This window comes from Pteronotus mesoamericanus, unplaced genomic scaffold (genome assembly GCF_021234165.1).
Source record: "Pteronotus mesoamericanus isolate MK-2021 breed Mesoamerican mustached bat unplaced genomic scaffold, CSHL_Meso_final contig_169, whole genome shotgun sequence".
Taxonomy (NCBI): Eukaryota; Metazoa; Chordata; class Mammalia; order Chiroptera; family Mormoopidae; genus Pteronotus; species Pteronotus mesoamericanus.
The window spans coordinates 17,796,648-17,819,901 of record NW_026555068.1 but is presented as its reverse complement, the minus strand read 5'-3'; the positions used below and the strand labels follow the sequence as shown (position 1 = coordinate 17,819,901).

The window sequence follows — 23,254 nt, the reverse complement described above, 5'->3', positions numbered from 1 at the left end:
CTTTAAGTGATCGCGGGCTGCCTGTGCCAAAGGCGCAAGCTGCAGCATCAGCTTCTGTGCAGGGAGAGCCGGCAGAGGCAGACGCTAACCTGCAGGACGTGAAGTAAGGCTAACCGGGGACCCATGGCCCGCCTCCTGGTAGAGCTGTCAATGTAGACAGACCGGTGGGTGGCGTGGCCACCTGTGCACCTCTTGGCCAGTGCGGGGGGAGGGGAGAGTCGGAGACAGAAGCTGGAAAATGGGCTGCTCCAGCAGCAAAATGTGCCTCTATTCTCCATGTTCAGCAACAAGGGTAATTAGTATTTGTTTCTGGTGCTTTTCTGGAAGAATGTCAGGGACGAAGGTGGAGGTGGCCTGGAATTAGGGGGAAATGCTTTAAATGACAAGTGACTCTTGCTGGCAAGGGCTGGGAGTCACGATCTCCGCCACACTGCGATCAAGGTGCGGCAGGAGCTCCGACTTGGCTGATCCGATGAGGGCATTTCCAGGGAGCTCCGACTTCTGCCTTTTTCTTCCTTACACCCTGGGCTAGGGTCTCTGCGTGGCAGGAAACGGTATCTCATTGCTGGGCTTGTGTAAGTGTGTGTCCATGTGTGGTTGCTGTGAGTTGTGGGTCCCTGGGAAACTGTTTTGTTTTGGTTTTTTTTGTTTTTGCAAGATTGATAATTGCTTTGTTAGTACTGAAACAGCTGCCTGGTTTTCTTTGATTCCTTTCTCTAGCATCTACTTAGAATTCCAGCTGATTCAAAATATTATAATCTTTAGAAAATAATGTGTAGCTGAGTAAAATCAATTTAACTTTGTCTTTAAAGGATTGTTTTTTGCAGTAACTTTATAACAAGCTTCATGTCTTCCTTTTAGAAGTAAAGGAGTGGAACACACCTTTTAAAATTTGCAAATATAGGACAAAGTGCACACAAGGGCATATGTTTAGAACATTAAATATTTATCTTAGGCTGATTAGGTCTGTAGTGTGCTTGGAGGGGGAGGCTACATTACGTCTTAGGTACAGTATGCATTAGCTGAAAGGTTCTACAGATCAGCAATGAAGCGTGCCTCAGAGTAAATATTTTTCAGTGCCTCAGATGAAAGTTTCCCAGGGACCTGAGAAAATACAGATTTTTGAAGCACGAATTTCCTTAACAACTAAGGGACATCTGTGTTTTCCAACAACACAAACTGTTCGCCTAAATGATTCATATCTCCGTTGCTCGCTTCTGAGGCTCGGTTTTCGGGTGATAACAAATGTGTGCCTCGCTGAAAGGGACCCTCTTGAAAACATTAGTAACTTGATGTTTGTTTTCCGCAGCGGGAGGAAGCGCTGAAACAACACAAAGCCCTATCTCAAGAACTTGTTAACCTCCGGGGAGAGCTGGGTAAGAGCTTCTTTTGCTAAGTGTTTCGGGGCTGGGGGCAAATGGGACAGTTGGCTTTGCTGGTCTGCATGCAGGCGGGAGGGGCTCGCTGTCCCACTCTGGTGTGTCTGTGCAAACGCTTACTGTCGACATTTCTTTTGAATCTTGGCAGCTTGACATAAAGTTGACAGAATTCCTGGCTCTGATCTGACTAAGCTTAGCAGAGCTTCTGATGACCAAAACATTTCTCTTCCTGAAGAGAGGGACAGAATGGTTCTGGTCATTGTGTGGGCTCCTGTTAAATGATTCCATCGTATCTTTTTTCTGAGCCACTTTTCATTTTGAAAAGTAGCGGTGAGAAAAATCTCTCTCCCCGAACAGTAATTGCATTACACTTCCTTGCGGTGGGCTGTGAGTAGTGAGTCTCGTTAGGAGGAGGCTGCATATAGGAGCAGCCTGTTGGAAGGAGGCTTGTTCCCAGGCTAACCTCGCTATTGGAATGGGGTGGGTGGTGGATGGGGACCCAGTTCCACAGGGACCTCTGACGTCAGGCGCACTGGCCACTCGCCTCCACTGCTCCAGGCTGGCCTCCGCCTTAGATCTTGCCTCTTCTGGAAGAAGCCTCAGGGTTCATGCAGCTGAGACAATACTGCCTTCCCTACCTCAGCTACGTGTGGGAGTGAACTCATTGCCTTAGGGTCCCCTGTGCACTGTAATTTTTTTTTTTTTTTTTTTTTTTGCTTTAGCTAGGTCTAGAGTGTTTCATTGACAGGCTGAAGTCTTGCTGTTTGCAACTGTCTGCATGTCCACATAAACTGTGTGTGGCTATGTGTATGAAGGATGCAAAGGCAACAGCCAGAGGTAAAAATGGCATTCACCCAATTCTAGGAGAAGCTGCTCATTTTCCTTAGGACAAGGCCAGCGTTGAAGCATCAGCAGTGTAATGTGCTGGACCCACACACACTTTTTTCCCGGGGCAAAGATCAAATAGCCATAAGAAGGGGGGGTCAAGACTGCTCTCTGCACCTCTTTTCACCTCTCAGTGCGGGGCAACGCCAGCCTCCCAGAGAGCCCTGCGGCTTCTCAGCACCTAGCGAGCCAGGCCATCCTTTCCTCCTGACCTTACTTTGGGCTGTGGCCATGAGGGACTCTGTGTGGAAAAGTAATTTTAAGATAGATGGATCTTCAGGACCCCAAAGACTTGAGAGTTCAAGGGAAACAGTTCAAGAAAAGCACAGCTGAGAAACATCTCTCAGAGACTTTTAAGGCGCTCTGCCATGTTACTGAACTCGTCTTCTGCCTTTTTGATTATCCAAATGACCAACTTCGTTTGCTTTTCTCGGTGCCTTGAGTAATTTGATGGAGTAGAGTTAGGAGATCGGGCAAGAGGCCTTTTCTGTGTGGTTCAGAGTTCATTATAGCCCAGAAGGGGTGGAGCGGAGCCTACCTGCTGGTTCACATTTCAGCTTCTCCCCAAGACAAGGCAGAAACGCCAATGGAACACTGCTCTCATTCACTCTGCTTGAAAGGCGCATCCTCTTTTTACCTTTTGGTGGCTTGCACAATTAAGCGATTTGACCTGGGACCCAGGTACTTAGCACCTACACTTAGGCACATAGCCCGACAGGAAATAGCCTTCACAGGTCGCGCCCATTCTCAGCTTTCCGTCCGCGATAAGGAGAGTGTGTGCTCTGGTGTCCCTTACTGCTGCTCTCACAGAGTCAGGACACAGTGGTTGGCCCGTCCCTATCTCTCGGTCACCCAAGGCTAGCCTCGGAGAATGTCATTGCTGCTACGGAGTCGGGTGCAATTGCTTAAGCGACAACATAAAGCTTCTCGGGAAGGGTTTTGATTCTGCAAGGGGACAGAATAAAAGACTTTAAATAGTCCTTCTGATGCAGCGGTCCAGGAAGAATGCTCTCAAAGCTGCCAGGTGGACCGATGGCAGTGTGAACTGAGAACAAAACAGGGTTCCATGGCAGAGGTCAAAACTCAATTTTAAAATTGGAGGCAGAAATGCAAAGTGGTCAGGCTGTTGTCACGCGTCCAGGTGCAAATCTTCAGTAGCTGGGAGACCTGGGGCACGTCACGCTGTATTTATTCCCTGTAAAAGGCTGTGTCCTCATCGTCTGCCTAAGGGTGGTTGGAGGGGTCACGCAAGGTGACACCTTGTGAAGCATCCAGCACCAGTTGTTCACTGCTGTTAAGTATGTAGTAGGTATTAATTGTATGCAGTTTACAGGTGTTGCAGTAATTAACCACATTTGCTCTTTTGTGAGATCATAGACTGTACTGCAGAGAGGAATGCTAATTAGACAAAATGTTAATAGACATCCCTCAAGACAGGCTGTTCCTCCGCTTCACAGTCAAATGGAAATGAGATGCGATTGATCCCTACCTGATACAGTGAAGTGCTTGGCGCGTGGAGTCATAGCCTGGCTTGTGTCCATCCACATCTGGTGTAAAGTTACTTAATGTCTTTGAGTACAGTTTCCTCACTGGCCACGTGAAGTTAACATGTGTTTTGCTGGGGTGCTGGGGAGCTTGAACTAAATGGCACTACACATGAAACAACGGTCCTGGTGCCTGGGGCATCATGGAGAACTCACTGTAACCGTGGTGTAAGTGCCCACCTTTTCCCTCCGAGTTAAGGGAGGGGCCGTTGGTGTCACTCTCCTAGTGGGTGATTGTTGTTTATCCTCTCCCTTAAAATTGAGGAGAGGGTCCCACGCCACTAAGAACTGCAAAGAATAAAGAACAACTCACAGACTCAGGAGCACTGACGCCCAAATGAATGTTGCGCTCCTGACCTTCCGAACCTAACGTGTCTCCTCTGGTGACTGGTTTTCCCCAGTGTCCCCTCACGCATTACCCTGACGAGTGTCCTGCACAGCCAGGTGAGCCCTGCTCACCTTCCACGCAGCCTGCACCGCTCTGCTGTCTGAGCCATGGCCCCTTCGTGGAATGGCTTTCCACTTGCTTCTGCAAAAGCTCTTCAGAAGCTCCCTCTTGGTCGCCCTAGAACAAACTCTGAGGCTCCCTTTGCTCCAGTGAGCCCTTGATACTTCACATGCGTGTGTGTATTGTGTCTCGTGTTTCCGTTGCCTTCAGATAGTAAACACCTTAATTGCAGAGATTCTTTCCTGTTTCCTCTGGAAAAAAATATCTAATATGCTTTCCATTTTATGGGTAACTAATAAACATGTATGAGCATTTGAGGTTTTACATTTTCTTTTTATTTAAAAACATTGTATGACAATTAAAATTTTGAAGTGAGAAGAGCCCCTAGTTCCACCCTCCTGACATACTCTCATTCTTGTATATTCTTCTTTACTTATATGAATACACAGAAGTTTGTACTCTGATATTTTATTAAGGTATGATTTACATACAAGGGAATGATTATAGTTCCATCAGTTTTGACAAACACATACCCTCACATAGCCTACACCTTTATCATGGCATAGGATATTTCTCTCATCTCAGGAAACTCCCTCCTGCCCCTTTTCAATAGACCCCTCCTCCCACTGAAGCAAACACTGACTTGCTTTCTATCACCATAGGTTGGTTAGTTTTGTCTATCGTAGAATTCCATATCAATGGAAACATGCAGCATGTTCTTCTTGCAGCTGGCTTCTTTCACCCAGCTCAGTGTTTTTGTGACCCATCCATGTTATTTTACCTACACGCTGATCTCTTCAATTTACGTCAGACACTTGTCCACACTGCCTCCTGGTCATCACTGTGGTCATGTTTAATGACCACGGGAAAGCCTATCACGTGGATGTAGCATAATTTCACTGATGCCTTAAACAGTGTTGTAGCTTAGAGAGGGTTTCAGCATCAGCTGTTTTCCCATCCGCCCCCCTGGCTTCGACTGCGGCCTGTAAGGTGACGACCTTCCGATTCATTGCTCTGGTCCCCTCCCCTCGAGTGGCAGGTGTGTTCTTCCCAGCAGAGAGCTGCCTCTGGGAGAGCCAGTGCAGTGTGCTCGCACCTTCCTGACTTCCCAGCCCCTGCCTTCCTGTACACGCGGCTGTGTCTCCTCATGCAGACCTGGCTCTCAAAGCCTATTCATCATCTTCTGCAGTGGCATTTTTATTGACTCTCCACCCGAGCCAAGAGCCGAGGTCAGACTCCTTTTCCTCCACCCTCCGCAAGTCACCAGCCTGTGTTCTCCCTCTCGCTCAGGCCCCTCCCTCCTCAGCATCCCAGCTGCTGCTGCTCTGACTTAAGTGCCATCGTTTCTGACATGGAATACATCACAACGGCCACCTAACAGGTCACCTTGTCTCTGAGCTTGCTTCTCTCCTCTCCCCGTGCGGCCGGGGCTCTCCTTACAATCAATCTCACGTGTATCCTCTACTGGACGTTTTCAACAAGCACAAATGACTCCGATTTGACTTTAGGAAGAAGTCCGAATGTGACAAAGCCACCATGTAAGATTTGACTGCAACCTTCCAGTCCAGCTTCCTGATGTCTGCACGTGCGTTTCCCTTTCTTCTCATTGGCCTTCCCCCCTCAGGGCCCCGCCTTGGTTTCATCCCTACCTGTCCTGCACATCTTTGGCACGTGTTATCCTTGCTGCCTGAAATGTGCTCTCCTCTTTCCACTAACGTTCTATTTTATTTTGCCTCTCAAATGCCTTCTCATTACTCATTTTTCAAGTCCTACCTAAAATATCTTCTCTTCAGTTGAGTTTGGCCCAAATCTTTCAACCAAGTTGATTCATTGTGCCTTCTACTGCGCCCTTCGAGTTGCTCTTATATTTATTTTTATAGACCTCCTCTCACAGCGCAGAACCGTGAGCTCTTCAAGGGCAAGGCCAGTGTCTCCTTCATCCTGGGGCTCCGTAGCTAGAACCTGTGCCTGGCACTTAGTGCTTCAGGGAATGAGTTTTACTCGTGAAGGGCAGTAGCTACGGAGGGTTGGTTTTACCCTTATAATATGCTAATACTTGGTGGGTTTTTTGCACGAATGTTTTCCTATAAACTGTTTCAAAATAATGTCTCTGCTTTTAGGACTGAATAATCAGCTAAGGTGAATTATAATTCTCTTGGAAGCATTTTACTTTGTGTCAGACAATTCCAGATAATCAGATCATTTTGAAAGTATCAGTTCTTGAGATCGATTCCAGTTCTGTTTAATGGTCTACATCACAGCAAGCACATGTCCTTTGAGAAGGGAAATAAATTTGTCATTCTTATTCCTTATAGAGTCTTGTTGGTGTGATAGGAAGCTATAATTATGCTATTTTGGGGTCCCTGTTTTTTGTTAATGTTAATCATTGGAATCACATTTTCCATCTAAATTAATGATAAAAGGACTTTTGTATTTCAGAATTATTTTCAGCCATCAGAATTAATAGCTGACTTATGTCTTTTTATACATTTGCCCTGATTGTTTCTATTTCATGATACAAATAAGATTTTTAACCCTTAATTCACTAAAAATTATTAGAATTAACATAATAGTGATATAAAATACTAGTTGATCTTTTTCCTCGCTGTCTAAAAATTGTAAGATGGGTGAAGCATTAACATTTATCGAGTTCCTACTCCTTCCTAATGTCAGTTGCGCAGCTCTAAGTCCGTTGGCTTGCATTTTATTAAAAACAAAGAAAAGAAATTGAAGCTTAAAACTTAAGTAACTTTCCAAAGGTCAATAAATTAGGAAAACCAAGCACCTGGATAAGATCCTGGAATGACTAGACTACCAAACTCCTGCTAATCACCAAGGAAAGCATGGTGAAGCAATTTGAACAGCTGGAAAATCATTTTATATAAACATTAGTTTGCACTGATGACGACTTTTGGGATCATTTCATTTGAGTCAAGAGTCCAAGAAGTCTTGTTAGAGTAAAATATGTCTTGCTATTATTGCCTACTAGGAAAAAGTAACTTGGCTTTGCCAAAAGCAGTGAACACATTGTCTGGCCGACACTTAGCTGGCGTCTTTGAACGTGAGGCTTCCTTACACCCTATGGAATGTGTTCATTCTTTCCCGGCTCAGACATGCTTTAACAAGGCTGTGTACGTAAAGTCATTTTAAAACCCTTTACAGTTAAGTGACTTTTGAGTTGTAGAACTCCAGAAGTGATTTTCAAAATCGGCTTTAACAAAATATCTATTAATATCATGAAAACCGACTGCATTAAGAAAAAATTGATCCTTTCTCTCACGGAGATAATTGAAGATGGAGTTGACACCTCAAACTTAGTTCATGTCCTAAATGTAGACTCTGGCTGGCTGTATTCATAAGTAAAAGGCCATATTCTTTCACCTGTACGGATGTATACCATTACCAAGGGTAACCATTTGGAAAGCCCACTGAATTATTTTCTTGACCTAACTTGTCCTTGTCCAGTTTTGATATGTTCAGTTTTTTCCTAATCTCATGTCATTTGTCTAGAGCAGTGGTTCTCAAACTTCATACATAATAAAATAGCCCTGGCTAAAATGCAGATTCCTGGTTCTGCCTCAGGTGGCTTGGAATGGAGTCCAGGAATCTGCTTCTAACGATCATACAGGAGGTGATCCCGATGCACGTGCACCCTGAACTACGCTTGACACCACACTAGCTGCATCCAGAAAGCAGTTTCTTTTGTATTGAAAAGTATGTAAGAGTCAAGTAAGCACAATAAGAGAGTAAATAATACCAATTAGCTTTAACTGAACTGAGTCCATTCTTGTACCCAGGCTTCCAGATTTTATGAGTATCAACATTTACCTGCCCCTTGGAACCTTGCCCTCCAAAAATGAATCAAAATCACTTTTTATTAACATTAAATTTATCCTTTTGATTGAAACGTGATTTCCTTCAAGTCTTAACTTGCTTTCCTCAGGCCTGAGGCGTAGGGCACTATGGCAGCTATGCAACCTGGCTTTTGTGCCCAAAACACTTCCAAGCCTAAATGTGTCCGTTGGTCTGGGGAATGGTTGCTGTTGTGATTGTGAGCACATCTGTTTAGCCGCATGTTGGTGGCCAGTGAGTGAGCTGAAACGCAGCAAAGCCTTGTGTTGGAAGAGGAGCAGCCGGCCCCTGTGCTCTAAGGTCCGCTGCCTGGGCCAGGTCCTCCTCTCACATTCTTGCCAGGACTAATCAGTATCCGGGAGCAGAGGGAGAGGAAGATCAATGTTGCCAGCCTTATCTTGCAGCCTATCTAGCTTTCACTAGAGAATTAAGCCCTAATGCCCTGAGGCGTCCATTGTCTATAGGAATTAACTTTTCTCTTACTGATCTCAAGTTGAGAAAAGAGCCACTCTGATGTCCAGGTTCAGAACCTGCATTGAAAAAGGCTGAGTGGACCCAACTCTGACCCTTCAGTTCCCTCTCTAGTAAAATAAGATTTTATATAATACCTATGTTATTAACTCAAAATATATCCTTCCTTCTGCTACCTTTGGGCTCACTTTCTAGTTCCCTAAGATGTAGAATTGGGACTTTTATTTGGGATCTTTATTGCTATGACCATCCCTCTTAGAAACGCTTTTGCTGCCACCTGTAAGTTCTGGTATGTTGTATTTCTATTTTTGTTTGTCTCAAGAAACTTTTTTTTTCCCCTTTAGTTTCTCTTTTGATCCATTGTTTGTTCCGGAGAGTGTTAAATCCCTGTGTTCATGAATTTTCCAGTTTTCTTCTTGTTACTAATTTCTAGTTTCCTGCTATTGTGGTCAGAGAAGATACTTGGTATGATTTTAATCTTTTTGAATTTGCTATGAATAGTTTTTTGACTTAACGTATGGTCTATCCTAGAAAATGTTCCATGTGTGCTTAAGAAAGTGTATTCTGCTATTGTTGAATAAGATGTTTCATCTATGTCTGTTAGATTCATTTGGTCTATAGTCTGTTCAAATCTGCTGTTTCCTTATTGATTCCCTGTCTGGATGATCTATCCATCGTTGAGAGTGGGTTATTAACGTCCTCATCTATTGTCCTATAACTGCTTATTCTTCCTTTTAACTCAGTTATCATATTACTTATAATAATAAATGTGAGAGCAGTTTGTAAAGTATAAACCGAGCTTAAAGTTAGGTGCTGTTATTTATGGGAGAGTTAATTTGGTAGTGCAGGCATTTTGTAAAAGTAAATTTCTAAAAAGTTACAAGTAGTAGAAAGCTTTGAAATCACTTCCTGTCAATTCATATAATTCCCAAAGGCAATCAGAAAGTTATTTGTAACTAATTTTGGAATTTAGTAAAAGACCTTTTTCTACCACAGGTCTACAAATTTCTTGGTCATGTGAAAAAGTAGTACCATTTGGGAAGCAAAACCTGGACTCTTAAGGAGTAGGTGATCATTCCACAAATAAGTCTATGAAGACTCATTCTACAAAATATGATACTATTTCACTTTATCCTCACCAAACTATAAGGTGAGCGGAGCAGGGGGTATTTGTCCCTACCTTGCATGTCAGGAAACTGATATGCAGAAAGTTGCAAATGGCTGTTGTCAGATGGTCTAGGTTCCCCCCTCTTGTCTTCTGGAAGCTATTGCCTCTCCACAAAGTAGCAATTTACTTTTTAAAAATAGCTTCTTGGTTACTTTGTCCGGTTACACTTCTATCTCCAATTTTGAACAGACTAAAGTTCTGTTTAAGAGAGTAACCAGCATAGTCACTGGCTCTGGAAGTATGTCCCAACTGTATTTCCCTTCATGGAATAATATTAAGAAATGTTCACCCTACTGTGGTAGAAAGTGGAGTCTCCATTCATGATTCTACAGGGGACAGGGGGACAGGGGAAGTAAGATCAGTATTATGTAGGTGTTAATATTTGGGGGAGCCAGGGGAAGAGTATACACAGGCTCTCTCTGTACTCTCTTTGTACCTTTTCTATAAATCTGAAATTATTCCACAATAAAAGTCTTTTTTTTTAAAGAAAAAAAAAACTAGCTATGTTTACCCTGAGAAATGTGTACTATTGAAGAAAGGAGTAAAATGGCCCAGGACTGAAAGCAGGTGTCTGACTTCCCAGAGAGCGGCCCAAGCAGGCAAGCGGAGCTGGGTGCAGGCGCTCGTTTCCCTCCCAGATGGGGCAGAGAAGGGGGGTCTCTGCTCAGGGAGGGCTGGCACCCACAGCTGGTCAGTGGGATGCGTCTAAAGCAAGTATGTGTGTACAGTTGGCGGATGAAGTCATCTTCTTTTCCTGCATGTCTTTTCTTTCTGTCACAATATCTGATGCGGCATCGCAAAAATTTGTGGGATCTTCCCTCTGACCTTACCTCCCCAGTTTTATTTTTCCTTTTTTTTTTTTAATATCTTCTGTCCAATTTGGATAAAATCACCTGAAAGCTGGGAAAGTTCTGTTGCATGTAATGTCAGGAACAATGGCTATGGAAAGTGACGACTTGATGTGACGTGGGCTGAGACACCCAATCGCGTGTGTGCGTATCTTCTTTGACTACGAGACAAGCAGTGTGTCTTTTTGGCTGTCGCATCCTGTCATGGGGTCCCAAGCTTGTCTCTAAGGGCTCTTTAAACACATTCGAATTGGTGGACTTTTTGCAAGGCTGTTAGGGGTAATAACAGTGACATTTATTGCGTACCTACTCGGTTAGGCACTGGGCCAAGTGCTTCACATGTATTACTCTATTTAATCCCACAGGGAAGGCACAGAAATAATCTCTTCATTTAAAAAGGAAAGGCAGGCTTAGGAAGCTTAAGTAATATGCTCAAATCATGTTGCAGGTAAATGGTGTGGCTGAGATTAGAACCTAAGACTTCTAGCTCTTTTCTATTAAGACACTTACTCCTGTTCTTGAGAATGAAAATATTTGTGGTTGTCTCATGATGAAGCATGCTGCTCGGATATAAAAATTAAGAAGTTTCTGTATTATTTCAAAAGAATGCTAACAATTTAGGACCATGATTATCTAATGGTTTTCTCTGCAGACAGTACATTTATCAATCACCAAAGAGAAATTAGTCTCTACAAGATGGAAATAATAAAAACCTCAAGTCCCACTCTTCAGAAAGCCCGCCAGGACTAATTAGGTAATAGCTCCGTTTCCTCTCCTTGGGGATGGCTGCTAAAGGACCTGGGATAAATCCAATTCTATTTTTCCAATTCTATTTTTCAGAGGTTATATTTGACTCTGACATTGGCCCTTGAATCTAGATGTCATCCGAAGAGTTTTTTGAAAAGGAAAAGTATCAAGCATTCCACCACTTCTGAAATATCTGTTCCTTGTTCATTTGTTGATGTTTTAAGCTCTCAGGACGTGTCCCTAGGTTTTTCCTCCTTTGTCGTTGGCCTAGAATTCTCAGGCATGGTTTATCCCAGAGTTGACCTCTAATCTATAACCTGGCCTTATGTTTTCAGGCTAATCTTGCAAATGAGTGGGCGTCTTTTTTTTTTTTTTTCCCTTATCGAAAACTGTATTTCTCATTTTAAGATAGACTGCTGAAGACGGCTTTTCCAGTGTGTGTGCAAAAGTTGCAATCCGTTGATTCTTCTACAGACAGTGGTCTTGCGGTGCCCTTAATGAGACTTGCTTCAAAAACTGCCTAATGGACTGATTTAAAAAATGAGGACAAAAGGACGTTGGACTGAGTGGATTTTGCATTTATGCAATACCTCCTTGAAAACAGTGTCACCTGAGAGTGTGGGAGAACTCCTTGCCTGTTACTTAGTCTAAATTCGGAAAGACTTTAGGTTTGGTTTTGGCTTTGTTGGGTGTCTGTTAATTGACTGAAAGTGAGCAGGTCCCTGGAGAAGAAGGAAGAGAGGAGACTGAGAAGGAGAGTCAGCCAGCAGAGGTGACATTAGCAATCTCTCCTAAACTGCAGCGAGTGCAAGCAAACGCGCGTGACTAAAACATGGGGTGACGCCCTCCCCGCCGCCCACGGAGCATGTCCCCCAGACAGGAGCTCGCTGAGGGCCACGATAAATGTCTATGTGTGCCCTTTAAAAAAGTATTTCATTAGTCTTTATGCCACATAAATGTTTCCTCAGGAGCCCAGGCCAGTGGATTCAAAGTAAAGCCCTTTGTGCACGTGATCGTTGCAGCCCAGCTGTTCTCCGCACGGCACCAGCGTGGTAAACAGGCAGAGGCCGGGCACAGCTGCAGGCTGATGTCACCGCCGGGGCTGGGCCTGTGCTCTGGACTCCTACCAGCGGCAGTAAAGCACCCGCTCCCCATCTGGCCCTTCCCTGCCCTCCCCTGCCCTCCCATCTCTCTGTCTGTCCTCCCCTCACCCCGCTGACAGCGGCAAGCGTCCACGTTTTTGTGCGCTTAGACCTTTTTGGTTCTGATCTGAACAGCGAGCATTTGGATGGGCTAGGATCATGTTATTCCTTTTTCTTTGTTTTCTTGATATCTGGACTTCCAAGGGAATCAGGCAAAAAGAGTGTGTGAAACCAGCATTTTTCCTGACAAGAAAGCTATTTGATACCTTTATTGCAAACTAATTCCCTGTTGTCAACTTTCCCGTGGAGTTCTGAGAGAGAGTTCACACACAGAGGCTTGCGGCCCCAACAGTTCCCTTGTGCGCTTTGTAAAGTTAGTTAGCAGAAGATAAGGTTGCGTTTACTCATTTGACTCACATTGGCTTCCTTGAATCATTTTTTTCTCCCTTGATAAACAATGAGTGCCATAAAAGGAAAAGGGAATGTGAAGATGATGTTCTGTGGTCATCAACGCAGCCATTATCTTTTACGAAATTGTTTTAAAGAAAAACAACAACTCCCAAAGTTGCATCCCAAAGGACTGACTTGTCAGTGATCTTTCATGTAATGGCCTCTGTCATCTGGCCGCCATCTACCTTTTGGGTCTCCCCCCGTGTGCCTCGCAGCATTATTCACAACAGCCAGAAGGAGGAAACAAACCTCGTGTCCACTGAGGGACGACAGGATAAGCACAATGAGGTCCATACTTACAACAGACTGTCACCCAGCTTAAAAAAGGGTAGGAAATTCTGACACCTGCTACAACGTGGATGAACACTGAAGACAGTGTGGTGAGGTTGGCCAGCCACAGATGGACAAGTGTTATATCATTCCTCTTATTTGACATACCTAGAGTAGTCACATACATAGAGACAGAAAGTAGGATGGTGGTTGTCAGGGGCAGAAGGGAAGGGGCAGTGAGGAGTTATTGTTTAATTGGTTGAGGGTTTCAGTTTGGGGGGAAGTTCTGGAAAGGGCGGCGGTGATGGTTTCACAACAGCGTGAATGTCTTTAATGCCACAGAACTTAAGTACACCTAAACATGATCGAAATACTCCATTTTGTTATGTATATTTTTCCAAAAGTTTTTTAAACTTTTAACTTTAACGTTTTTAATTTTTTTTTTTTTAAAAAAAGCTGCTGACTGAACCTTCCAGGCCACCCTCGCTTGCGTGCCATTCCCTGGGCCCTTCGGTGCTGCCCTGCATTGCCCCTTCTTGTATGTATGTGTCTGTCTTGTCTCCTCAGTTGGACAAGGAGACACTCCACCTTGTGTCTCCGTTCCTGGAGCAAGAGGCAGCTGGACGGGGTGGGAGGAGCCCAGACAACCTCACCGTCCAGACTTCTCACTGCAGGCTGCTCTTCTGCCACGTACTGGCTGTGGGCCCATGAGCAAGTTATTCATCCAGTCTGCTGGTTTCCTTGTGTATGTTTACATGTAAGAAGAAGGTCCTCGCAGGACTCCTGGGGGGGACGGATGAGGTGACGCATAGGGAGCCGCATTCTGGGCCCGTCACCAAGTAGTCGTTTCTGTTTCTGATGTTCGTTCCTTTTCCCATCAGTAAATATGTGGAGGTTTGTTTGACTTGTCTGGGTTCTCTTTAGCAGACACTACTCTTGTCATTAGCTCAATCTGGCCCATTTTACGTCTGAAACAATACCAACAGGGGACAAGCGGCTGGTTTTTCTACAGCCACGTGGCATGTCCCCAAGCCCACATCATTGCCAGAAGTCCATCCCAGGAGCCCACCCATTCCACGTTACTTCGGGAGGATAATCATGGATCTAAACTTTCCTTTTCTCTACCCTAAAACCATCTCGTTCCTTCTGTAACTCCTAAAGTACGTGTCCCTTACCAAAAGAGAGGTAAGGGTTAATTTCACAGACTCACCAGTCCCCCTTGTGTATCATCCCACTCACCTGTATTTAACAGCAGTGAAGAGAGGCTGGAGAAGTCCAAAGTCAAGCTTCCTGAGAAATGACAGAGATGTCTCAGGGCTTGTTACAGTGCGCGGGAGTGTGTTTGTGTGTGAGTCCTGCTGTGCACGTTGGCAGTTCTGGTTTGGGTAGCAGTGAAGAGTGGCATGTTCTGATTTTAAATTATGTTTATCAAATGACTTTGCCTTTTTTGTATGTTAACCTTTCAATATATTATTATTATATCGTATTATGTTATGTTGCTTTTAAAATGTGTTTTCCTGAAGTTTTTATGCTCTGGTGATTTGTTTTCAATATAGTCTAACATTTGGGTTTTTTTTTTTTTTAAATTGCTGTATTTTTGAAATAAGTTGCAATCAGCTCAAATTAAGTACAAGGATAATCCATTTACTTCTTCTCTCAGATCTGCCCTGTTCCTTTGTGTCTTCGTTTCTTCCGACTGGCTGGCCGGCCTTGGAGACACCTGGCCAATCAGAGCCTCCTCTCCTTATGGCTCCTGCACTGATTGGTCACCGCACGAAAGGGCAGTCTTCACTTGGGAATCTGCCTCTTCTCGCCTACTCCTCTTACTGCTTGCTAGAGAGAGAGTTGCGTGTGCTTTTTGCTGCCTGAGACCCATTTCCCCTTGTTCTTTTTTTTTTTTTTTTTAACTGTTCACTTCTGTTCTATTAGGTTTGAAAATCTAGTCATCAAAGAAGGGAAACATCACAGCTGTGTGTGAATGTTATGAATTTAGGGCCTTTAACAAGTCCAATGTCATCTTTTGCTTTCTCATCCATTTCCAGTCACTGCTTCAACCACCTGCGAGAAATTAGAAAAAGCCAGGAATGAGTTGCAAATAGCTTATGAAGGATTTGTCCAGAAGCTAAACCAGCAGCACCAGACTGATCTAACAGAGCTAGAGAATCGGCTTAAAGAATTTTACACCGAAGAGTGTGAAAAGCTTCAGAACATTTATATTGAAGAAGCAGAGAAGTATAAAACTCAACTGCAAGAGCAGGTCTGTGCTTTTGGAATCAGAACATGTGTTTGGCTACTTAGTTAAATTTTAATTGTCCTTTGATGATCCACTTCCTTTTACGAACTTCTCTTTGTTGAACATCCCTTGAAGAACTTTTTTTTAAAAAAAAAGTGACAAGGGTTTTCTAATTAATTGTTTTTTTTTCTTATGACTCAAGCACTGTACCAGTGTTGAGCAAAAGAGAAGGAAAAAGATAAAATTGAAAACAGTCCTTTATCTTGTGACCTAGAAATAACCCCTTTGTGAGCATTCTGATATTGTGCTGCTAAACCATTGGTTTGAATTTCTTCTTCTTTTTTAAAATGGTACTTATTTAATAATCCACATTTTTCACCTAATAGTATACCATAAGCTGCTCTTTCATTTCCTTGTTCCCTTTTACAATCGGTTTTTCACTTAGCAAATACTTAGAGTGCCTACCACAGGCCGTGTGTTAGGGGCTGAAGACGGATAGACCAACAGGACAGGTGGGGCGCTTCTGTGGTCCCAGCATCGTTCCTCATGAGGGCCTCAGCCCTGTCCACCAGCGAGCCCTGGAGAGCTGCGTGTTGGTGATCCTGAGTGGGGACGGAGTGGGGACCTGGGAGTGGCAGATTCACGTGGGGTTGGTCTGTCCGTGGCGGTCCTTCAATGAACTTGAATGCAAGCTTAGGTATCAAGGGCCCTCATGTTGCTGCATTCTATTCAACTTAGGCTTTGGATTTTACTGGTACAGTGTTGTTTTGTTGTGTTTTTTTCCTTACAGTTTGACAACTTAAAAGCTGCCCATGAAACCTCCAAGTTGGAAATTGAAGCCAGCCACTCAGATGAAATAAAATTACTGAAGAAGGTCTATGAAACCTCCCTTTCAGGCAAGGATGCTTTTTTCAATTTAAACAGAATAAGATCTAATGGAACAGTATGCTGTGTTTTAAAAGGGAAATGATTCATAACTTCCCCCTCCAGAGAACACCCTGTGGCATTCAGTTTGGGGTGTTTTGGTTTCTTTTTGCATTGTTCATTGTTAGCAGATGTCCTTTCCCCTAAGGATGCAAATAGTTTGTTATAAGTGACAGCACTTCAGGAAGTAGGCAAACTTTTAATGAACTTGAAGGCCTTCTAGGAAAGTTGCGCTCTACCACCGTAGGTGCTGGGAATTGGGGGTGCTAGCTTGTACCCTGGCCGTGGCACGGGATCCCTGCTAAGCCCTTTTGCTCGCCAGCACACTCACACACCAACACTGCTGTGAAGAACAAGATGGCACTTGGTGAATAAAGAAAGACTCGTTTTTATTAAGTCATCATGATTAGCAGGGTGGAAGTCGAAGGAAAAGAATAAGAAGCCATTTCTTGCAGGACATAGTTGGCCATGTAGCTGAAATTGCTACACTAAACTCTTTGTATCCTACAGAGAAGCATGAGGACGGGTGGTAAGAGCTGGTTGTGTGACCTTGGGCAGAGGCCTTTCTCATCAGAAAATAGAGTTGTTGTGTGAAGTCCAAAATGGCAACATGTAAAAGTGACTGGCCCAGGGTAGACATTTAATAAGCAGGGTTTTTCTTCCTTCCTGCTAGAAATGGGTTTAAGTTTAGGTTTCTGTTTGAAACGTGCATTCATGAAATGCAAACAGGGACACAGGAGCTCCAGACTGCGCGTCCGCAGGCCAGGGCGCGAGGCCACCCCGGAGGCCTGCTCTGTTCCTGTATGCGCCCTTGGCTTCTGCGGGCCTTCGCGTTCGCAGTAATAAAATAGGAAGGTATGCCTTGCTCAGCTCACAGGGCTAGACTGAGGACAGCTTAATTTGAATAAAAGCATCATTCAAATATAAAGGAACAGTCATACTGCTTCATGGTCGATTCTTGCATCTCTGTGCTCTGACAACGACAGGATACAGTGATCTCTCATAGGATGTTTAAAAATACCCCTTCTTTTCAGAAATCAAGCAAAGCCATGAATTAGAAAAGAAATCACTCGAGGATTTGCTTTCTGAGAAGCAGGAATCCCTAGAGGTGGGTAAAAATCCTTGTTTTTGAGGTTTGTATGGTGTTGGTAGGTTTCTGTGCCCATTTTGCTCTGTTTCTGGTTGCCTACATGTTGACTTATGTTCCACATTTCACGATTTGTGTTTTAGAAACAAATCAATGATCTGAAGAGTGAAAATGAGGCTTTAAATGAAAAGCTGAAATCAGAAGAACAAAAAAGAATCTCGAGAGAAAAAGCAAATTCGGTAAGTTTTGCCTGATCCTCTGTCGCTGCTGGGCTTTTCTTCTCCTCGCTACCTTTTTTTTAAATCCTAAAAACTGACATGCTGATGAAGCCCAATATATATTGCAAGTGGTCTAATCTAATACCTCCAGGAAGACAAAAAAAAACTATTGAAGTCCTCACTTTTTTTTTTTTTTGCACTAACTGCTATATTGAGATAACTTTTAAAATGTTTAATTTGGTGGTTTTTAGTAGATTCACAAAGTTGTGTGCTGGTCACCAGTAGCTAATTCCAGAACATTTTTATCACTCCAAAAGAACCTTATACTCATTAGCAGTTGCCCCTGTTCCCGCACAAAGCCCCGGCCTGAGAGGGTCACCAGGCTGCTTTCTGTCTCTATGGATTTGCCTCTTTGGGACATTTCCTATAAAGTTCCTATAAATTTCCTATTTAGCCACGTTCATGCCTATTTTAGCATGTATAGGTACTTCAGTCCTTTTTTTTGGCTGAACAGTATTTCATTGCATGGATTGCTCCTCACTTTACAAAAGTACGAATTTTTCTTTTAAGCTCCACTTTCTCTTGTACCTTGTATCCTTGCTCCCCTGCCTCACCCCTTTGAGAGAAAAAAATTTCCTGCTTATGTGTTGAGTACTGCCTTTCCAGACATCAGTGCCCTGGGACAAGAGAAGCTAAGCTTTTTTTTTTTTTTTTAAAGATTTTATTTATTTATTTTTAGAGAGGGAGAGAACTGTCAATGTGTGGTTGCATCTCACGTGCCCCTTGCTGTGGACCTGGTCTGCAACCCAGGCTTGTGCCCTGACTGGGAATCGAACTGGCGACCCTTTGGTTTGCAGGCCATTGCTCAATCCACTGAGCCACACCAGTCAGGGCATTTTTGCTACTTAAAAGCTGTTGCCAGCCCACCGAGTACCTGTGTGGGGCCTCCCAGTGAGCTCTTCACTGACAGTCACTGGGGGAGCCCTGAGACATTTCCATGCAGTTAGATCTTCATTGAAGTTTCATCTTCAATGAAACTTGAAAGCTATTTATTCTGGAAGATTCTTAGAAAAAGGAGTGATTTAAAAAAAAAAATCTAGACTTAACCTGCAGGAGGTACACCTTCCTAATGGTTTTGGTTATGGATTTTAAAGCGCTTCCTGGGGATGCAGAGGCCTTTGAAAAACTGAGGAGGACGCAGACTGAGGGGAGCAAGAATGTCCACGCCGCCCCCTCTGGGGCCCGCGAGGGTGTGGGAAGCAGAGCACAAGGGTGGGGGGGACGCGGGAGAGCCGTGCTGCCAGTGCTGCAGCTTTAAAAGTTGACAGAGCAAGTAATGCTGTTTCTTTTTAAGGAAATGGGAGAGGATTTGCTATCTTTAGGGTTAAAAAAAAAAAAATCACACGTAAAAGGATAATAGCCTACGAAATGTAGGAAGCCTTTGGGAGAACCCTGGAGTTCAAGTCCCTGCCCCCAGCACTTCCTGGGGTTCCTTGAGCAGGGCCTTTGAGCTGTGGCACTTGTCTCTCCTTTGGTGAAGTGACGGGTGCGATTAAATCGTCCCCAAGGGCCCACTCCCTGGTTCTCCATAACGACTGGTCTCGAGCATTGGCCCAGGAGGGTAGTTTAGATGATCTATGCCATGGATTCTTGTCTAAGAAATTCCCCCATTGAACATCTGATCGATAGACCTTCTGTTTGCTTGTTTGCTTGTATCGCACATACTGGATGGCTCACTTGAATTTCCATAATCACACGAGGAGTCAGGGAATCTACCCCAGACTTGTGCTCCCCTTATGTACTGTTTGTCTTTGATAGACTTTTAGTAGTACTTGTGCTTTATGCCAGTAGGTGTTGGGGTGTCACAAAATAAAATGATAGGGTGTTATGGCTGCCCGAGAAGGATCGCCAGGCCAACGCAGTCCCATCGCAATAAAAGTCCAAAAGACGCAGGACATTATTGTCATTTCTGTTGTTTTCCAGACACCCCTGTAGATGTCCTGTCTTTTTGTCCCTGATCAGTTACCGACTGTGGTGAGAGAGAGCTGAGGTTCCCGTTTCTCCCTCCAGTGCCAGGAATGCCCTGGGAATTGCCTGATTTCTAGTCAGTTCTGTTTTGTATTGTTAAGCAATACTTTTTCTCCTATATCCAATAAAATATTTGGTGCTGCCAATCATTTTTCCACATTAAGTTACTGATAAATGAATGAAACTCTTGTTTTCAAATATGATATCTCTTATTTCATTCTTATAACCAATGACAGAGATTAAAGTTATCCTAGCCCTTCTTTTTTACCTCTTTTCTTTGAAGTTACTGTAAGAAGGTAGAAATTCCTTGCCACTCCATCTAATTTCTAAGTCTAACCAAAGATTCTTTTTTTTTTTTTAATGTATTTATTATTGGAGAGAAGGGAAGGGAGTGAGAAAGAGAGGGAGAGAAACATCAGTGTGAGGTTGCCTCTGACGAGCCCCCTCCTGGGGACCTGGCCCGCAACCCAGGCACGTGCCCTGGCTGAAACTCCAACCTGTGACCCCTTGCTTCGCAGGCCGGCACTCAGTCCACTGAGCCACACCGTCCAGGGCTCAAAGGTTCTTTATATTAAGAATATGAACTGTATTTAATGACGAGTCAGCTATATACTGCTGTGCCTTTTCCAGAAAAACCCTCAGATCATGTATCTGGAGCAAGAGTTAGAAAGCCTGAAAGCTGTGTTGGAGATCAAGAATGAGAAGCTGCATCAGCAGGATGTGAAGTTGATGAAAATGGAGAAACTGGTACGTTTCCCTCAGAGTCTCGCCAAAGAGAACCGCGTCTGTGAACCAGGCACCGGGCCCTGAGCTAGGACTGTGGGGTGGTTTTAACAGCTCTGGCTCTCGCAGGCTGTTTGAAAACTTTACCAACAGTAAAAGAGGATTCCTTTTCTTTTCTGAGATTGCTCAAGGCTGAGTCATTGCTGCCCTTGGGAACTTTTTTTCTTTTTTCCAAGGAAAGTGCAAAGCAGCTTTGGGTCTTGGGGAAACCATGGTAGACAAATCAGGCTCCCATTTCAGTGGTCGATGAATCTTCCCCTGCACTGGAAGAATTTTTAAATAATGTAAAAGCAGTACTTTAACATATCATCACCTCTGGGTGGGTTTCCTATGCTCCAAACAGTTAGCTATGCGAGCCATTTAATCTTGCTGTCTAGGAGTCTGGCCAGGCGCAGGGGCTTGGCAAGGCAGCCTGAGGGCCCCCTGTCCCTGCTGGGCTCTGCCCAGGTCTGCACTCCTTGTCTCTGCTCCCAATTCCAAGGGACTGATTGCTGAGTAAGTGCATCTTTCACACCCAGACCAGCCCTGGGCAATAGGGAGCAAGGAGTCACTCTTTGTTGGCCTTTTTGTTTATTTGGCTTGTGGTGTTTGGTTTGCTTTTCTTCTAGAGACTGCCGCCTCTCTGTGGAGGGAGGCGAGGGCCAGGCTGCCACGTGCCTAGACGGGCACTCCGAATTACCAGGAAAGTTTGACTGTTTAAAGGAAGGAAAGGAACTCATGGTTGGTTAATGGGCCCAGCCTAGGACACATACCAGTTCCTGCCAGCATTATGCTGTTCTCTGAAGTCTGGCAGTCAGCGACGACTCAGATAATCCTGTTAATATTAATTTGTGGCCCCATATGCCTTCTGTGCATCACAGTTTTTCAGAATATCATGTGCAGTAAGAACAGGTCCTGCTGCAAAATCAGCAACACATTTTAGTTTTCCCGGCCGGTAAATATTTCTGGGTCTTGCTGCGGCCAGGAGCTATCATGGCATTAGCCAGCGCTATGCTGCGCAGGTGTGGAAGAGTGGGTTGGGATGAGGACAGGTAAACCCACAGCTACCTACTTATGTGTAAGCTTCAGGTCTTTGTGGAAAGTGAGGCCCTCAGAAAGCAAGGAGGCTTTCTCAGTGTGAAAGCGTCAGTATGAGAAGCCTGCTGCCCGTTAGCTCTGCGTCGTCGGCAGGGCAGGTGTGTGGCCTCCTCTACGCAGAGAGGGCTGGGGGAGAGGCTGTGCTAAGGCCAATCCCTGCCCAGTCTCCAATTGCAGGTTTCCCCCACTCAGGTTTTATCTTGAATTCCTTTATAATTACTGGAAATTCCAAGGCCTGCTTTTTCTCCCATTCCAGTCTCAGTTTTTAGAATGTTATTTCACCTGACTTACTCTGAGCCTTTTCTGGATAATAGGATTTGTCGAAGAACAACAGGATCCCAACTAAAAGCCATAAGCAAAGTCGATTAGTCATACAATAGAGTGAATGACAGGGACTTAGAGTTCATTGTGACAGAGCTGTGATGTCGCCTCCCAAGCAAATAGTAAAACTTACCTTTAGAAAGTGAGCTGGGATGGAATCAGCTCTTCATCATGTTACGTGATTAAGTGTCTTCTGGGATTGAATCCTTGAATCTCACAGCTGGTCAATGTGTTTTCCTTGAGAGTGTGCCTGGGCAGCCTGCAGGAGAGCAACCGTACTTTCAGTGGCACTGAGGGGGAGGCTTTCTGTGCTGGCGTGTCTCTCACTGGACCCCCTACCGAGCTTCTGCTCTGCGTGGCCTGTGAGCGGGAAATGCTAAAGAGGAACCAGGAACGCATGTTTACAGCCATGTTGAATGTCACCCAGAACTGCGACTTCTTGGCCTTTTGAGCGTCCATCCAATGTGGGGATTTTTTGTTTTACTTTTTATTTTGCAAAATGGACCATAAGAAGCTCTGGTGCCCTTGATAAAGGCGGGCTATTGTCTAGCTGCTGCTTTTGTTTTACCACCTTGACCCAGGTCTTGGGGGACCTCTACAACGTGTGATCTGGAACAACTCAGTGACCCCTCGATGCTCTGCTCTGCTTTAGATTCTGTTTTGCAGTGAGTCTGTGTATAGATATTTCAGTGCACAGTTAAACTTTCCTTAATTAGATCTCTTCAAAGTACACTCATGTCAGGAACGCGTCCTAGGAAATGAGGGGTTTTATGGGCCTAGTTTTAATGTATAATCGTTGGCATTCTTGTTGACACCCAGGAGGACAACAACACAGCGCTGGTGGACAAACTGAAGCGATTTCAGCAGGAGAATGAGGAACTAAAAGCTCGGATAGACAAGCACATTGCAATTTCAAGGTAAGTAGAAAAAGGTCCTGTTTCTCTGATTCCCCGTCCCCCTTTCCTCATACATTTAGTGTCACTTTCCCACCCTCCACCCAGGTGCCTCCTGCAGGTGGGACTGGAGAGGGTGGTTAAACAGGTACCGGTTTCTGGCTGGAAAATGTGAGGGGAGCACTTCGTGCTTTTACCACAGGGGCCTGGATGAAACCCTGAGACCCAAGCAGGCCATCCCCCGCCCCCGAGCCCCTGGCTTATTGAGGCTGAGAATGCTTTCCGAGAGGGAGCATCACAGGACCCGCTAGAGAACAGCCCCAAACCTAGGACAGTCATGAGACATGCAGGTTACCTGTGGGCGCATCACGGAGCCTCCTGTGAAAATGCCCCAAAGCGCAGTTCTCGCTTGGGCTCCAGCTCCCACGTCACGGGTGTCTTAGCGAGCTGAATGCCCGTGCCCGGTCGCGCTGCGCCAGGCTGCCT

At 44.6% G+C, this 23,254-nt stretch overlaps 1 protein-coding gene across 9 annotated transcripts in view; it reads left to right on the top strand.

Annotated features, from left to right (window-relative positions):
* The window catches only part of MTUS1 (microtubule associated scaffold protein 1), a 128,823-nt gene that overhangs the window by 103,005 nt on the left and 2,564 nt on the right, over positions 1 to 23,254 (top strand). For 8 of the 9 annotated variants that reach the window (XM_054566118.1, XM_054566121.1, XM_054566120.1 and 5 more), the window contains 7 exons: positions 1,310 to 1,376; positions 15,247 to 15,461; positions 16,228 to 16,333; positions 17,396 to 17,469; positions 17,592 to 17,687; positions 20,325 to 20,441; positions 22,695 to 22,792. In XM_054566118.1, the coding sequence (XP_054422093.1) occupies positions 1,310 to 1,376; positions 15,247 to 15,461; positions 16,228 to 16,333; positions 17,396 to 17,469; positions 17,592 to 17,687; positions 20,325 to 20,441; positions 22,695 to 22,792 (773 nt within the window). Of the gene's footprint in view, positions 1 to 110; positions 293 to 1,309; positions 1,377 to 15,246; positions 15,462 to 16,227; positions 16,334 to 17,395; positions 17,470 to 17,591; positions 17,688 to 20,324; positions 20,442 to 22,694; positions 22,793 to 23,254 lie in introns of those variants that run through there. The other variant, XM_054566127.1, reaches the window with a different exon arrangement.